The 18,668-nt window shown below is 39.6% G+C and overlaps 1 protein-coding gene across 1 annotated transcript; it reads right to left on the minus strand.

The window, feature by feature from the left end:
• Window positions 1-2,858: 2,858 nt before the first annotated feature.
• EHHADH (enoyl-CoA hydratase and 3-hydroxyacyl CoA dehydrogenase) lies at window positions 2,859-7,516 on the minus strand (the record flags this gene model as incomplete). The annotated part of the gene is given in 9 exon segments (XM_081301975.1): window positions 2,859-2,990; window positions 2,994-4,033; window positions 4,036-4,116; window positions 4,984-4,999; window positions 5,003-5,105; window positions 5,107-5,146; window positions 5,149-5,272; window positions 6,515-6,530; window positions 7,392-7,516. Coding segments are annotated over 9 exon segments (1,677 nt in total).
• Window positions 7,517-18,668: the final 11,152 nt, after the last annotated feature.

Here is an 18,668-nt window from a genome sequence, read left to right on the forward strand (position 1 = left end):
TGTAGCAACTGCAGTTGCCAAATGGCTTTACTGATTTGAGATGTATCATTAGTCTCATCTTTAAAGCAGGAGTCACAAGTTCAAGGGTGTTTCCAATATACTGTTCTCTATAGAATAGACTGCAATTAATTAGAACACATTTGTTAAAATTTCATTCAGGAAGGTTTTTTCCTCCCTTAAAGATGGCTTTCTCACAAATAGTTTTAAAATGATTAGCAACAACCAAATCAGCCTTTTAAATCAGTGCATTTCCAAGGACAGGACAGGATATCCTGAAAGCCTTCATCATATTAAATACTGCTATAGGGAAGATCCAACAAATTAGAATTAGTTTTGCTTCCTCTGATGTAAAGAATACAGAGGCTGGGGTTGTGGCTCAGTGGTAGAGCATTCGCCTAGCACATGTGAGGCATTGGGTTCGATCCTCAGTACCACGTAAAAATAAACAAATAAAATAAAGATATTGTGTCCATTTACAACTAAAAATATATTTTTTTTTAAAAAAAGAATATTTGTTCTTCCCATTTTCTATAGTATTAGTCCTTAACTTTTATTGGGTCATAGACACTTTTGAGAACATGATGTAATACATGGGAACTTTTTCAGGAAATGCAATTGGATACATATGCACAAACTATCATAAAATTTCAGGGGCTAATGACTCATAAAACCTATTCACAGTTCCTCTAGTTTCAAAACCTCAAACTAGAGACTAAAGTAAGGAGAAAATAAGACTTAAGAACTCAAAATCTACTCAAGACTTGAAGAAGAAAATCTGATACGTTTTTGTCTACATTAACTTGAAAACAAGTCAGTTTGGAGACAAAGTTGTTATGTTTAAAAAGCTTTCTCATGAAAGCTTTTAATAAAAAAACCCAAATTATATAAAATTTAATAGAATATGTCTCAAAAATACTCTAAAATTAAATTGCAATTAAATATAAGTCCTTGGTACTTTTTTAACAACAGAAAATTTATATTTTATTTGTTTGACATTTTTCTACCAGGACTTTTTACCTGTTTGTTTGAGATGGGGGTCTTGACAGGTTGCCCTTGAACTCTTGGGCTCAAGCAATCTCCCTACTTCAGCCTTCCTTCTAACAGGGACTTCAGGTTGACACCACCACACCTGGAGGATTAGGACTCCTGATAAATGTGGATTCACAAGCAAAACTTTTGTGAAACAGTTTATTTACAACACTCTGAAGGACATCAACTTTAGCACCATTTGTTTATTAATTACTTTATTGAGATATAATTCACATGTAAAACAATTTATCTCTTGAAATTATACAACCCAATGGTTTTATTTTAAGGTTCCTCACAGTTCTACAATCCACAGCACAATACTTTTAGAACATTGTCATCAAACCAAAAAGAAATTCTGTAACTGTTAGTCATCATTTCCCTTTCTATATCCACCAACAATTCTGACCTTAGGCAACAACTAATCTGATTTCTGTCTTTATAGATTTGCCTATGAAGGACATTCCATATGAATGTTCATACAATTGGTAGTCTTTTGTGACTGGCTCTTTTACTTAGCATAATGTATTAAAGGATCATCATTTTGTAGCAGACATCAGGACTTCATTCTTTTTTATAGCTGCATAACAGTCTACTGTGTGGATATACCACATCTTGTTTATCCAGTCATCAGTTAATGCACATGTAGGTTGTACCCAATTTTTGGCTATTAAAAGTAATTCTGCTATCAATATTTTTTACAGGTTTTTGTGTTTATTAGTGCCTTAACTTTTAACCACACAAGGCAAAAAGTCAAGAGAAAAATACTTAGTTTCAACAAAACGATGCAAATTTGTCTTTTGGGATAATGTTAGATGTTTTATGATTGAACCACTTCCAGTTATAAATTTGCAAACTTTTGTCTTGACAGGAAAAGTGGCATTGTGATACTGTTGAAGAATTAAGAAATCCTTAAAGGCTGGATGTTCATTAAGATCCCTTCTTAAACTAAGTTAACAACTTAGTCTTTCTGTTACTCCTCCTTGAATAGAAAAGACCATAAAGACCAGGTTGCAGATGCTCTGTGTCTTGCGGAATAAACAACAAACATCGCTGAGCCCCTTGCAAGCAGCAACAACAGCTGTGCACAGGAAACTGAGCCTTGGACAGAAGTCATCCCAGAAACATGACTTGCCAAGCTGCTCTGGGATGTCCCATTTAGGTCCCAAGTACTTGGTGCCCTCACCAATTTCCATTGGTGCAAGGCCTCTTTCTGGCTAGTAATCTGCTTGTCCTTGGGCAGTGTTCCATGCCCCCCTCATAGAGACCCTCACTGCTGATTTTACCCTGCCAACCATCTCTCGCTCACCTCTGAGGTTAAGGACCAAATTTCAACACAGGCTCCCATGCTGCTATAACACCCTCTGGGCTCTAGGTCTGCCACCTACTCAGGAGGTGCTCAGTGACTGTGTGTGCAAGAATGACCCATGGGATTTGCCATCAATACTAAGTATATGAGGCTAAAGGGTCAAAATGAATTTGACTAGCTGTATTTGTTATTTATTAATTGTTGACAAATTTCTCCAACAATCAAAGCACTTGGGAACCTCAACGTATTCCTAAGGCTCCCTCATCAGCTATTGTGGTATTATATTAACAAACTTCATTCATTGGATTTATTTGAAAGGAATACATTCAGAGGCATACAAAGCATATTCCTAAAGATTTCCTCCAGTAGAATGAACAAGAAAAGACCCAAAGACAAGGTTTAACTAACCGATTATTTCCTTTGCTTTGCATTTCAGAGTAATCTTACTCAGGATTTAAAAAATCCAATTTCACTGAAATTTAGTAGCATTTACCCGATGCCAGCATGGGAGGCACAGCCTGAATCACAATTTACTGCTGGGGGGCCCTGCCAAGCTTTGCCATTCTTTCAGAGGAGGGTTTCCCTGGGAAGCCAGCTTTTTAAAGTAGTCGCTGGGCTCCAGCTGGGGAATATCAGGATTCTGCCTGTAGTACTTCTACACCTTCTCCAGAACTGTGGGCAACCCAATTGTGGAAGCATAGAACATGGGCCCACCCCTGTGCCTTGGCCAGCCATACCCATGCAAGTAGATGGCATCAATGTGCTCTGGGCCAGCAGCCATCCCTTCTCCCAAGATACGGAACCCTCCATTGATGAGTGCATACAAGCTGCGCTCAAGGATCTCATCCTGGCTAATAACACGGGGTTCAGTATGATGGGTTTCTCTGTACTGTGACAGAAATTTGGAAAGCCAGGGATCAGGTTTATGAACCTTTCCCAGTGGCTTGTCATATTGATACCACCCCCGCCCTGTCTTCTGCCCATAGCGTCCTGATTCACAGAGCACATCAGGAATCGGGCAGTATCTTCTAGTACCCAGCTTTCGGACAGGAGTACCAGGAGGCAATGCCGGTCCAATAAGACCTTGCTCCTGGTGAACTTTCCAACCCACATCCAACCCAGCAAGGTCAGACCCTCGAAAGGGTCCCATTTTAAAACCAATCTCCTCCAGCACCTGATCTACCTCCTCTGGCTTGCTACCTTCTTCTACCAAGAAATACGTCTGGTTATAATAAGGGACCAGCATTCGATTACCAACAAAGCCACGGCAGTTGCCTACGACTATGCCAATCTTCTTAATCTTTTTGGCTAAGTTCATAACAGTGGCAATGGTGGTGGGGGAAGAGTGTCGGCTAGGAATAACCTCTAACAACTTCTTTACATGAGCTGGTGTGAAGAAGTGCATGCCAATGACCAAATGCGGCCGATCCGTGGCAGAAGCCATCTCATCCACATCCAGGGCTGAAGTATTGGTGCACAAAAATGCTTCTGGCTTGCACATGGCTGACAGTTCAGCAAAGACTCCTTTCTTCAGCTTCATATCCTCAAATACTGCTTCGACAACTAAGTCTACGCTAGCAAGCTCCTTCATAGATGAACTGAACCTGAGTTTTGGTCCTGACCAAGGCTGGCCATTCTGCTGCATTTCGGATGCTGCCTTTTCCAAGCTGGAAGTTACCTTCTCTGAGATTTGAGCTACTTTTGGTCTACTTCTACAGCAACCACAGGGATCTTGGCCCTTGCAAAAGAAATGGCAATGCCTCGGCCCATGGTTCCAAAGCCTGCAGAGAGAGTGCAGGAGAAAATGAATGATTCAGGGGAATTAGAAACTAACTCATTGGACCACAGTTCCTATGGCAATGTGGCATTTAAAAAGACTGATTCAAGGACACAAATGGATGTCAGAGCATTCTAGTGGGCACAAGGGAGCAGTGGATGACTATACCACAAAGTGATGGTGGTTTTGAGCTAGGAGGTATGACTGCATCCAGGGACCAGAAAGACAAGAGAATTGATTCCAAATACTTAACTACAAAAATTTAAAGGCCATGCTTGAAATTTGCTACAAATTACAATCACTTCAGAAACCCAGGAGTGAGAGATTCGTACAGGGAAGGGTTAGAGGAGGAATGAAAAGTGCCCACAGTATGGAGGTGGACAGCCAAGGTCACATCTGTAAGTCAGCATTTGCCGCAGTCCGGCTGGGCAAAATAACCGGGAGGTGACAAGCAACTTGAAGGTTGAAGTGGGAACTGCTTTATTGCGGAGCAGCAGGGGTATATATACCTAACTGATTACACACAGCTTGACTCAATTAGCATCACCTAGATACAGCAGTCAGCCAATAAGGAATCCCCACCATCTAAATGGCTCGGCGGTGTTGCCTCACAACCCACTCCTCCTGGCAAACTGCCAGGCGCCATCTTGACTTGATTTGCGGTCCCCAACAAGCATTGAAAAAGTTAGCATCTCTAGGTGTCACACATAAAATGAAAGGACTTCATGAATTGAGTGAGAATTACTGGAGCTAACAGAAGAAACAGGTTGAGCATAGAACCTGATACATGGTGTCCTGAAGTAAATGTTAGCTCTTGACATGCACGCATTTGGAGAAGCCCATGAATGGCCCCACATGCTTACCAAGACACCAACTGAGGAGAGGGGTCATGCTGATGCTGGTTTCCACGAGGCCCCAGAGGGAGTGGACCACTTATTCGTATTCTTTTCAGCAAAGAAAGCATATTGCAGGGCTCCAGGCTGCCCTGATTCCCTGAAACAGTTCCTCTTCCTCCTTGATGCCCACTTCATAGGATACTTCACAAAGGCCTGGACAGCACAGACAAGAGTCTCCTGAGCCAGGCACCCAGGGTGCTGTTTCCATATGTCCATTAATGCTTCCCTGAAAATGGTGTCCATGTTGGGCAAGTTCAGAACTGGCTTGTTCAAGAATATGCAGGAGTATAGAGGTTGATCCAGAGAAATAAATGAGATTGGAACTTTGGAAATGTTATTATATGAAGGGATTAGGATTATATAAAAACAACAATGATAACCAGTTTCAATTTAAAGTGCCAAAGTAAATACTATCTTCAAGATATTTAGAATATTAACACAAAAATCTCTTTCATGGGCCAGGGTTGTGGCTCAGTGGTAGAGTGCTTGCTTAGCATGCATGAGGCACTGGGTTTGATCCCTGGCACCACATAAAAGTAAAAACAAATAAAATAAAGGCATTGTGTCCATCTACAACTAAAAACCAAAATCTATTTCATGTTGTAACTTTGTCATATAAAATAGAATTTAAGAGATTTGTAGCAATTATAAATTATTTAAGTATGTTTATGCATAAAAATTACATTTTAATTTTATCTTATGGCCAGGACAATTTTTTCATAGATTCTATATTAATCTGTCAATGAATCTAAGCAAAACAGTTTTGAGTTAATATTTGATGTTTAAAATAATCTTAACTCCATTACTAAGTATAACTAAATTTTAAAACACCTATAAAAGAGGGGCTGTGGTTGTGGCTCAGGGGTAGAGCCCTTGCCTAGACCTTGTGAGGCACTTGGTTGGATCCTCCGCACCACATACAAAATAAATGAAATAAAGTTATTTTAAAAAACACCTATAAAAGAATACAGTGTGATATTAATGGAAGGGTAGGCATACATATCAATGGAAGAGAATTGACAGCTCATCAATAAATCCAATTATGGCTAATTGATTTTCAATACAGAAAGAAAGTTCAATGGAGGAAAGGAGAGTCTTTTGAACAAATGATTGGTATAACTGATTATCCATATGTAAATAAGATTAATTAATTAAACTCATATCATACCTAGCACCATTCATATAACTAAAAGTAGGTCATAAATCCATTGAATGACTTAAAGCTATAACAATTTCTTCAAGAAACAAAATAGTATCTTTGTGATGTTGGGTTAAGTACTAAATTCTTAAATATAACTCCAAAAGCACAATTTATTTTATAAAATAAATATAATCAATAAATTGAACAAAATAAAATTAAAGACTTTCCTACTTCAAAGGACACCATTAAGAAAATGACATGAAAAGCCACAGTGTGGGAGAAAATATTAGTGTGGTAGGGAACATAGTGCCATTCACTAAATGTCCATGTCCCAATCCCTAGAAACTGTAAACAGGTAAACTTACCTGGAAAATGGAGTTTCTAGGTGGAATTAAGGTTAAAGGCATTGAGAAGGGGAAATTACCCTCTGTTACCTGAGTGGGCAAATCTAATCACAACTCCGATGGGAGAAATTCAACAACCAAGGAGAGTCAGAGATGTGCCATGAGAGGGTCCAGACCTGCTGGCAATGCTGTAGCTTTCATATGAGAGAAGAGACCAAGGACCAAGGATGTAGTGGCTTCTGGAAGCCAGTAACCCACTAGTTTACACACAGCAAGAACCTCAGGAGCTTGGTCCTTTGATGCAAGGTACTGAATTCCACCAACAACCCAAAGGATCAGGAAAGCAATCCTCCTCAAAGCTCCAGAACTGAGTGTAGCAGCCAATAGCTGGATTTTAGTCCAGTGAGACCTCTACCAGACTTCTACCTATGGAACTATAAGATAATATGGCTCTGCATTTGAAGTGCTAGATTTGTTGTTAGAGCAGTAGAAAACCAATACAACTTGCACATCAAATATCTTATAAGGAACTTCTAATCAGAATACGCAAAGAACTTTTAGAACACAAGTCAACAAGGCATACAACTCAATTTCTTAAAGGGGCAAAAACTTGAGCACACACATATCTACAAGGGTATGATATGCAAGTGGTTAATAAACATGTGATAGAAGCTCACCATTGGGCTGGGGTTGTAGCTCAGGGCTAGAGTGCTTGCCTAGCACATACGAGGTACTGGGTTCAATCTTCAGCATTACATAAAAATAAATAAATAAAATGAAGTTATCAAAAAAATACCTTGTCACTCTGTGACTTGAGATTCAAGCAGAGGAAATACTGTTTCTCTGTGAGGCAGCCGTTGCTACCTGCCGATCCCCACTCTTTGTCCTGTTTGCCCACCTCAATCGCCTGCCATTCACCAGCGGATCACGCTCCTGATGACCACAGATGGCCCGCTGCTCACTGCTGCCTGGAAGTCCATTGTCAGGGTACCTGCAGGTTTGGTTACATGCAGCCACCACCATTTTGGGACATCTACCAGGGCCTGGGAGTCCAGAGCCAAGGGGCCTACAGATTTGCCACCACCATATCATAGCCTAGCCATCTTAGTCGGGGACACTGGCCAGGGCCTGGAGATCTATTGTCAGGGTACCTGCAGGCCTGGTTGCACCTGAGGTCTTTCTGCTGGGTGTGCTAGCGGTCACCCTGCCTCTTTGCAGGGTCTCTCCTTTAAGTAAGTGCATCCCTGGTGGTCTTTCTGCAAGTTGGAATGGCATTGAGATCTTGGGACTGCAGGAAGGCAGAGCCAGGGAATCTGAAACCCAGGTCCATCAAATTGCAGCTGGGTCTCGTGGGCACACCTGTGGAAAGCTGAAGACTGGGGACTTTATAGTTTTTTTTTAATCTGTATATATTTTTCCCTCACTTATCTGTCTCCCTGTATTCTCTTTCTCACTTCTCTCATGATAACAGCCAACCTCTATTAATTCCTCCTTTGCTCTTACTATAAATTTTTACCTCTATCTTCTCTCTTTCTCCCTCATAAACATCACATCCCACACTACTTCTGTTCCCTCTTTGTCCACATCAAGGAAAGAAAATTTCGGACCAGTATCCCTGATGAACATCGGTGCAACAATTCTCAATAAAATTCTAGAAAATCACATACAAAAACATACTAAAAAGACAGTGCACCACGATCAAGTGGGTTTCATCCCAGGGATGCAAGGTTGGTTCAACATATGGAAATTAGTAAACGTAATTTATCACATCAATAGAGTTAAAGATAAGAATCATATAATCATCTCAATAGATGCAGAAAAAGCATTTGAGAAAATATAGCACCCCTTCATGTTCAAAACACTAGAAAAATTAGGGATAGTAGAACCATACCTCCACATTGTAAAAGCTATATATGCTAAACCCAAATCCAACATCATTCTAAATGCAGAAAAGTCTAAAGACTGGAATAAGACAGGGATGCCCTCTTGCACCACTTCTATTCAACATAGTCCTTAAAACTCTAACTAGAGCAATTAGAAGAAATTAAAGAGATACAAATAGGAAAAGAAGAACTCTAACTATCCCTATTTGCCAACAACATGATTCTATATTTAGAAAATCCAAAAAAAAAAAGTCACCAGAAAACTTCTGCAACTAATAAATGAATTCAGCAAAGTAGCAGGATATAAAATCAATACTCATAAATCAAATGAATTTCTAAATATCAGTGATGAATTCACTACAAGAGAAATTAGGAAAACTGCCCCATTCACAATAGCCTCAAAAAAAAAAAAAAAAGTACTTGGGAATCAACCTAACAAAAGAGGTGAAAGACCTCTGCAATGAAAACTGCAGAACACTAAAGACAAATTGAAGAAGACCTTAGAAAATTAAAAGATCTCCCATGTTTGGGGATAGAATTAATGTTGTTAAAATGGCCATACTATCAAAAACATTATACAGATTTAATGTATTCCTATTAAAATCTCAGTGATGGGACTGGGGTTGTGGCTCAGTGGTAGAGCTTGCCTAGCATGTGTGAGGCACTGGGTTCAATCCTTGGCACCACATAAAAATGAATAAATAAAATAAAGGTATATTAAAAAGTTGTATTTGTTTTAAAAAAATCCCAATGACATTTTTCATAGAACTAGAGAAAGCAATCATGAAATTCGTTTGGAAAAATAAGAGACCCAGAATAGCCAAAGCAATCCTCAGCAAGAAGAGTGAAGCAGGAGGCATCACAATACCAGACCTTAAACTATTCCACAGAGCAATAGTAACAAAAATGGCATGGTATTGACAGCAAAATAGACATGTAGACCAATGGTACACATCAAGACAAACGGTATAGTCTTTAGAATAGAAGACACAGAGACAAACCCACATAAATACAGTTATCTCATACTAGACAAAGGCACCAAAAACATACATTGGAGAAAGGATAGCCTCTTCAACAAATGGTGCTAGTAAATCTGGAAATCCATTTGTAGCAAAATGAAATTAAACCCCTCTCACCCTGCACAAAAATCAACTCAAAGTGCATCAAAACTCTGGCACTAGAACAGAGACCCTGAGTCTAATAGAAGAAAAAGTGGGCCCAAATCTCCACCATATCATTTAAGGCACTGAATTCCTTAACAAGACTCCCAAAGTGCAAAAAGTAAACTCAAGAATCAGTAAATGGGATGGATTCAAACTAAAAAGCTTCTTCTCAACAAAGGAGACAATTAATAACATGGAGAGCCTACAGAATGGGAAAAAAAATCTTAACCACATGCACCTCAGATAGAGCATTAGTCTCCAGGATAGAAAAAGAACCCAAAAAACTTAACATGAAAAAAACAAATAACCCAGTCAATTGAACAGACACTTCACAGAAGAAGAAATACAATTAACCAACAAATATATGAAAAAATGCTCAACATCTCTAGCAATTAGAGAAATGCAAATCAAAACTTCTCTAAGATTTCATCTCATTCCAGTCAGAATGGCAATTATCAACACTACAAGCAATTGGTGAGGATGTGGAAGAGGTACACTCATACATTGCTGGTGGCACTGCAAATTGGTGCAACCACTCAGGAAAGCAGCATGGAGATTCATCAGAAAACTTGGAATGGAACCACCATTCGACCCAGCTATCCCACTCCTCAGTTTACACCCAAAGGACTTAAAATCACCATCCTACAGTGACACAGACACATCAATGTTTATAGCAGCTCAACTCACAACAGCTAAACTATGGAACCAACCTAGGTTCCCTTCAATAGACAAATGGATAAAGAAACTTTGGTATACATAGACAGTGGAATATTACTCAGCCTTAAAGAAAGAAATTATGACATTTGCAGGTAAATGGGTGGAGCTGGAGAAAATCAGGCTACGCAAAATAAGCTAAACCCCAAACACCAAAGGCTGAAGGTTTTCTCTGATAAATGGATGCTGATCCATAACGGCGGGGGAGTAGGGAAGAATAGAGGAAACTTGGATTGGGCAGAGGCTAGTGAGGGTAAGGGAGGGATTGTGCGGGTGGGAAGAATGGTAGAATGAGACAGACATTATTACCCTATTACATGTCATAATTACCTGACAGGTGTATCTCTGCACCATGTATAGCCAGAGGAATGAGACATTGTACTCCATTTGTGTACAGTGTGTCAAAATGCATTCTACTGTCATGCATAACTAATTAGACAAAATTAAAAAAAAAATTAGAACGAAAAAAAAAATAAGTTCAACATCAGCAGTCATAAGGGAAATGCACGTTAAAACTACAATGAATGCGGACAGCCTCAAATAATAGTTTGTCATTTCTGAGGCTGGGTTACCAACAAGCTCTGGCTGTAGTCTTGCCCATCTCTTGCTCACTCATTTGCTTACAGTGACAGGATGTAAACGGCCCTGTGGAGAAGCCATGTGGCAAAGAACTGAGGGTGACCTCAGACAATAGTGAGGGAAGAACTGAGGCTCTTGGTCCAAAAGCACATAAGGAATGGAATCCAACCAAGCTAGGAAGATCCTCCCCCAGGTATCCCTGGGTTGAGGACAGCTACAGCCAAGGTCTAGAATCCAAATCTGGATTAAAGCATTGTATGAAGTCCTACAACCAGGAAGAGATGTATATCAGTGCTAGGGCACTTGCCTAGCAAGCATGAGGCCCTGTGTTCAATCCCCAGCATCACAAAGAAGGAAAAAAATCTATAGTCAGAGGGCCTGGCTAATCAGACCTGATTCCTGACCCACAGAAATTATTTTACAATTGTTTTATCTTAAGTCATTAAGTTTGAGGGTAAATTGTTATGCACCTACAGACCAACTAGAACGGTGATAATAAAATGACATCAATACCCAGGGTTTATAAGCATGTAAAGAAACTTGAAACCTCATACATTGCTTGTGAAGTTGTAAAACAGTATATCACATTGGAAAACTGTGATAGTTTCTTAAAATTATTGTTCAACTCAGGATTTTTACTCCTAGAAATCTGCCACCCAGAGAAATGGAAGCATCTGTCTCCATAAAATGTGTGTACAAATACTCATAGCAACATTATTCACAGTAGAAGTCGGAAACAACCCAAATGTCCACTGTCACGGTTTGGAAATAAGGTGTTCCCTGAAAGCTCATGTTTGAGACAATGCAGAAATATTTAGAGATGAAATGATTAGGTTATGAGAACTATAACTAATCCGTGGGTTAATCCACTTGATGAATTATTAATTTGAAAGGACTACTGTACTGGTGGTCACTGTAGGCAGGTGGGAAGTAGTCCCTGCGGTGTGACTGTGGGGGTTGTACTTTGTCTCTTGTGCCTCAGGCTCTGTCTGCTTCCCAGCTGTCATATGAGCAGCTTTGCTTCATTGTGCCCTCAGAACTTGATGTTCTGCTTCATCTAGACTCACAGCAATGTAGCTGGCCCACCATGGACTAAACCTCTGAAACCAGAGCTGTAATAAACCCTTCCTCCTCTAAATGGTTGTTGTTGGCTATTTTTGTCATAGTGATGAAAAGCTGATTCAGATATTCATCAACTGTTGGATGGATTAAAAAAAAAAAGGGTGTGGTATAGCCATGCCAGAATACTATTCAGCATTAAAAAAGAAGCAAACTACTGACAAACACTACAACACACGTGAGCCTCTGAACATCATGCTCACTGAAAGAAGCCAGATGCAAGAGATTATATATCGGATGGTGCCACTGATATGAAATGTCCAGAAAAGGCAAATCTGTAGAGACGGAAGGAGGTTGCCTAGATTTTAGGATGGAATTTAGCTATAATGGGCATGAAAGAACTTTTTGGGAAGTGAGCAAGTTTTAAAATTGATATAAGGAGATGTTTGCAGAACTATAGATAGCAAATTATGCCTCACAGAAGTTCTAAAATTATATCTAGAAATGAAAAATCAAGAGCAGTGCAAGACCTTTCAGAAGAAAACTATAACATTTTATAGAAGAACATAAGACCACACCTTAAGGCTGGGGCCCGGTATGTGTGAGGCACTGGGTTCAATTCTCAGCACCACATATAAATAAATGAATAAAATAAAGGTCCATCAACATCTAAAAAATTTTTTTAAAAAGATTACACTTTAATAACTTTAATAAAGAAGGACCTCATGCTCCTGGATACACATATTTAGTAGTATAAAATATAAACACTGTCCACATTTACTAAATAGAAACATCTATTCAGAACACTATGATTCTATATTTTATTAAATAATCCAATAGGTGATTCAAAAGTTTGCATAAACTAATAAATGTGTACTATATTATGGTTATCAAAACTTCAGCTATTACAAAAACTATTTTCTAAAAGTGCTGCTGTCTCAAGAATAAATCATTGTATGAAAAATGTATGTCTTAGCTTCATACATAGAAAACCTCCCATTACAGAAAGACCTATGACTCCGGCGCCATGTGTGAACATGTGTCCCAGGGGAGGGAGCCTGGTCTGGATGTCATCATGTGCACTTGGGCATTATGTAATCTCATTCCCTTGCTGTAAGCTACGAGGCAAGACTATTTCCTAATACTTGATTACTTACAGTGTTGAGAAGAATGCTTTTCAATGAATGATGTCCCACATGGTAAGAGCAGTACTCAGAAGAGGAGCAAAGACAGTGGTTATTAGCATGAGGGCCCTGCTGACCCTGCTGCTTTGGAGACAAGTGAACTGTACCCAAGAGACCCACAGATTACTTGCTCAACTGTCCAGTGAGTTAGTCCAGTCCTCAGTGTTGAGGGGGAGACAAGCTCAGCAGAGAAGGATGGGACAAGCTACAGTCTACTGCTGGCTCCATTCACTGGTGGCCTAGAAGGGAGGCAAGAGAGGACAGTGGGGAGAGCAGGAAGGGGAGGACACCTGTGTAGAGAGCAAGTGGATGAGGAAAGAGGCTCAGCTCTCTGCATTGTGACCTGAACCTATTGCTGGCGTAACCCTCTCCATGGAACAGGGCAGATGGGTCTGGATGTCCCAGAGCTGGAGCTCTGTCCTGCCACACTGCTGCTGCTCCCACCATGCCTGGGGCTGCCTCTCAAAGCACAGTCACTCTTGATTCCTTTCAAGAGTTGAAGACATTCAAATGGCCTGGGGCCCACCAAGACTCAGTTAAGATCCTTAAGGGTGGGGCCTGGATTTTTTTTTTTTTTTTTTTTTGGTACTGAGGACTGAACTCAGGGGCACTCGACCACTGAGCCACATCTTCAGCCCTGTTTTGTATTTTATTTAGAGACAGGTCTCACTGAGTTGCTCAGTGCCTCGCTTTTGCTGAGGCTGGCTTTGAACTCACGATCCTCCTGCCTCAGACTCCTGAGCAGCTGGGATTACAGGTGTGTACCACCATGCCCGGCTGAGCAGGACAATTTTTAAAACAATTTTTAACAGTTGTTTTTAGCTATCCCTCCAGGAGGTCCAAGAGCAGGGTGTATGTCAGCCACTGCCTCTGGGACAGCTGCAGGGTCTGGCAAGTTTGTCTGAGGCCAGAAATTGGAAAGAATAAAAGGGAGAAAATGAGCAAACCAACCAGAAAAGAAAAGCCTGCTTAATGGAATGAAGCAATTATTTCTGACCCACATAATCCTGTTATCCTGGGATCCTCAGAACCTCTCAGGCTGTGTGTGGGCATCCTGGGAGCTCTCCCAGGCTCCTGTCCAGGACAGCCTAGAGCCAAATGAAGCACATCCATGGGACAGGTTTGGTCAGGGCACAGTCAACCAGCTTTTCCCTGCCTCGTCTCCTGTCTCTCTCCTTCTGTGGCTGTAGTTGAAGGATGCTGTTTTCTTCCACTGTTGGTTGTTTAGCACAGAACACAGGCAGAACTTCCCCTTTATGTCTACAGGGACCATTGTTGAGTTATTCTACTTTGTGAACTCAGACCACTGTTGGTTGGAATGCTTCTTCTTTATCCACTTGGTGTTCTTTAACTTTGTTCTCCACTGACTACGTTCATTAACATCAATTTTAGATTTTAGTAAGTCTTTAAATAATGTTATGACAAAACAGTAATCAAGAAAATACACTGTCACACACTGGAACTTATCTAATAAAAGATAAATGTCAGCAAGCCTACATTAGCTGGGCAGGAGAATGGGGACAATAGGAACTACATAGTGATTTAAGTGTACTAATAACTGAATTCTCTCCATAGTTCATTCACATTAACTTTTTCTAAATTCTTTTTTTTCTCTTTATTTTGTGGTGCTGGGGATTGAACCCAGGGTGTTCTACCACTGAGTTACATCCCAGCCCTTTCTTTTTTAATTTTGTTTAGTTGTCGATGGACCTTTATTTTACTTATTTATATGCAGTGCAGAGAATTGAACCCAGTGCCTCACACCTGTGAAGCAAGTGCTCTACCACTGAGCTACAACCCCAGCCCATCTCAGTCCTTTTTTATTGTTTATTTTGAGACAGAGTCTCCTTAAATTGCTGAGGCTGGCCTCAAATTTTCCTTCCTCCTGCTTTAGCCTTACAGTAGATGGGATTATAGGTGGCACCCCTGCACCTGGCCTTAATTTTGTCTTCACTCTATAAAGTCCTCTAAGATTGAAGTATATTCAAGTTTTGATAAAACATAAGTGAATTATACTTTTGAAGGAAGAAATTAAGGTGATAATTTTCCCTGATCCCTTGTGCTAACCTGATAGGAAAAGATTCTCCTTGCCTAGACTATTGAGACTCACATGCAATTCAGTGAAACCCTTTCCTCAGACACAAAGGGCTGTCTCCTCTCTAACCCTGATAAGCAGCAGGCTGTGTGCATCCTTGGGGTTCTGCAAAGGACAGAACAGCTGTACGGTCACAGACTTCAGGGCGGGTCACCCACATGGGCATATGTAATACCTCAAGGGGATCCATGTGGACATGCACTGAGCCTTCTAATGAGACAGGGTCATATAAATCAAATAAATGTTCTCAGTACAAAGAGCAAAAGCAAAGAGGAAGACCGAGGAAACCACTAATTTTTTTAAATTGAACTTGCAGGTGAAATACAATGTGCAAAGAACATAGTCATTTGCCAGGGGTAAGGGTAGAGCAAGAGATTAAAACACTTCATCAGAGCTGGGGTAGTAGCTCAGCAGTAGAGCACTCCCCTAGCATGTGCCAGGCCCTGGGTTCAATCCTCAGCACTACATAAAAATAAATAAAATAAAATAAAGATATTGCATCCAACTATAACTAAGAAATAAATATTTTTAAAAAACACTTTATCACTTTACTTTCTATTTCTTGTGGAGCTAGGGATGGAACCCAGGGCCTCACACATGCTATGCAAACACCCTACCACTCAGCTACAACCAAGCTTCTTTGAGAGTTCTTAAAAGATATGAAATCCAAATGAACAAATAGACCAAAGTCTTTGGGCAGAATTAGAGTTGTTAAAAACGATTAACACAGCCCAGCACAGCTATAGGACTAGTGTTTGTTACAGAGACACAGAGCTCAGCTTCCCAAGTTGAGGCTCCCAGTTGCCCATTTCCGGGGCCCATCCCTGCTGGGGAAGGACAGGCTCTGGGTCTTTGAAGAACAGTACTCTCTTTCAGCTTAGACCAGAAGCCTGCACATAGAGCTCAGTTCTTAGCTCAGGAACAAGCAGGCTGCCAGATACATAGAAGTGCAAAGACAGGGCATTTTATAAGGCCTTCCCCTTCCCAGGTAAGCCAATGCAATCTGATTTGGCCAAGTAATTCTGCATTCATTAAATCTAATGTGGCACAGCAGTCTGGGAGGCTTCATATAACAAGACTATTAAGATATATGAAGCTGAGCTGGGGATGTGGCTCAAGCGGTAGCGCGCTTGCCTGGCATGCGTGCGGCCCGGGTTCGATCCTCAGCACCACATACAAACAAGGATGTTGTTTCCGCCAATAACTAAAAAATAAGTATTAAAAAAATTCTCTCTCTCTCCTCTCTCACTCTATCAGAAAAAAAGATATATGAAGCTAATTAGCTTCCATAGTCAACTCTCCAAGATTCTGCATTAGGTTTTTAGAGAAACCTACAGTTATTTAACCTCCTACACTCCTTTCCCACCATAAATGGCTTCAAAAGCACCAGAACCATGACCATTGGGAATTCCCTTTCCTATAGATTTTCCTATAGGATGCAAAAGGTAATAAATAATTCTTCTTAATCTTTTCCCTTTTTTTTTAGCTCAACATTTCAGTGTGGGAATCGGGTGAATTAATGGAATACGTTTACAAATGGAAAAAGGGAATTCGAAATATGTACATATATAATTTAAACTGAGATATCTTTCACATGCCACAAAAGTCATGTGGCTTTTAAACCACACTTTTCATGACTGACCAATATCTTTAAGACTATAGGTAGTGCTTGCATGTCACACGGAAAAAGTCAAAACCAGGAAAAGTCATCTCCATTCCTACCTTTGTGTTCCCTACCTCAGTGGTTCTCAAAGTGTGGTCTCCAGAACACAACATTAATGTCACCTTGGCATTCCAGAGAGATGCCTCCATAGTAAATTACCAAGAATAGAAAATAGTAAAATAGGGAAATCATAAAACCTCAGATGAAAATGAAAGAAAAAAATATACCTAGGCATTTTGTGAGACAATAAGTGGCAAGTATAGATAGGATTTTCTGAGTTGGTCCTTTGTCGATCAGCCCTACTTCTCTACCTTATATCTCTAGCATTTATCTGTGACAATGTAGCACCATGATATCATAGGATTTCAAACATGGCTACTCATTCAAAAATAATAGTAAAAGGCCCTAGAGTTTTCCATAAAATTAGTTATGTGAGTTGTTTCTAATACTTTACAATGATAAAGATTCAATGATCAAGACAAAGGCTCAAATCTATGTACTTCCATGATTATTCATCCATAGTAAATTACCAAGAATAGAAAATAGTAAGTCAAAAATGTGAATACCTTTGCTCTAATCATGGTAGGATATGTTATAAACAATGTAATAAGAACTTATTTAAACTTAATCACACCCCATATTTCCATATTTTTCTTTTCTTTCTTTTGTTTGCTTTACAAAAAACAGTGACTTTTAAATCACGAATGTTTTTCATTAATCAGGTTTAAAAAGCATTCAGAGTTAAGTATACACTTACCTTACACCAGCAATACAATTCTCAGTTATTTACCAAAGGGAAACAATAATATAGGTCTACGAAGAATGGTGAAGGTCCAGAGTGAAAACTACCTAACATCCATCAATGGATAAACAGATAAAGAAATTCGGGTTTCCCATATTATGAAATATATTTTAGTCACAAAAGTAACCAAATATTAACACATGTGACACAGGATGAATATTGAAAACATTACACTAAGTTACAGAGGCCACCTGCAAATAGAATATTCTGTATGCAGGATTTCATCTACATGAAATTCTACAAAACATAAAAAAAAAAAACACAATGACAAGATGCAGGTCTATGGTTGCCTGTGGCCAAGGGAAAGACAAGGGGACCTGCCAGAAAGTGTCTTGAGGATACTTTCTTGGGGTGACAGAGCTGCACCTCAGTGTGGCACTGGGGCACACGATTATGAACTGTCACCAACACTCACCACTCTGCGCTTGATTTAGATGAATTTATTCTGTGGAAATTACACCTCAGTGAAGCTGCTGGGGCATTCTGAGATGTATTTGATCCAGAATCACAAGAAAAGCCAATTAAGATCTACAAAATAAACAAACACATACAGCTGAAAAAGTATTAAAAAAGCAAAAATGATATAGAAATGTTTGGGGAAATTAACACATTGTATGCTAGAAATTGAAAAAAAACACAAGCAAAACTGTTTAAGAAGATTTTGGAGAAAACCATCTGTTTTTTTGCAATTCCTGGGTGCATTCATACATGGGCTATGTAGCTAAAATTATAAAATACATATAAATGTATATATGCATATAGATAAAGATAGCTTTTTTGTTGAGGGGTGTTAGGCTCTACCACTGAGCTACATGCCTAGCTGTGAAAATTTATATTTTAAACATTTTTGTATCACAAGAAACTTTACATATCTCTATATACTCTTCATGATTATAATTTTAAATTGTCAAAAGTCATGACTATTATATGAATTTCCAAGTTTTAAAGCAGATGATACCTTGATATTTGGATGCCACCAAGTGGACAAAATATGCAGTTTCTGAGATTGAACATCATTTTACGCTTTATAGAT

This window comes from Spermophilus citellus, assembly GCF_964194105.1.
Source record: "Spermophilus citellus genome assembly, chromosome: 7".
Classification (NCBI taxonomy): domain Eukaryota; kingdom Metazoa; phylum Chordata; class Mammalia; order Rodentia; family Sciuridae; genus Spermophilus; species Spermophilus citellus.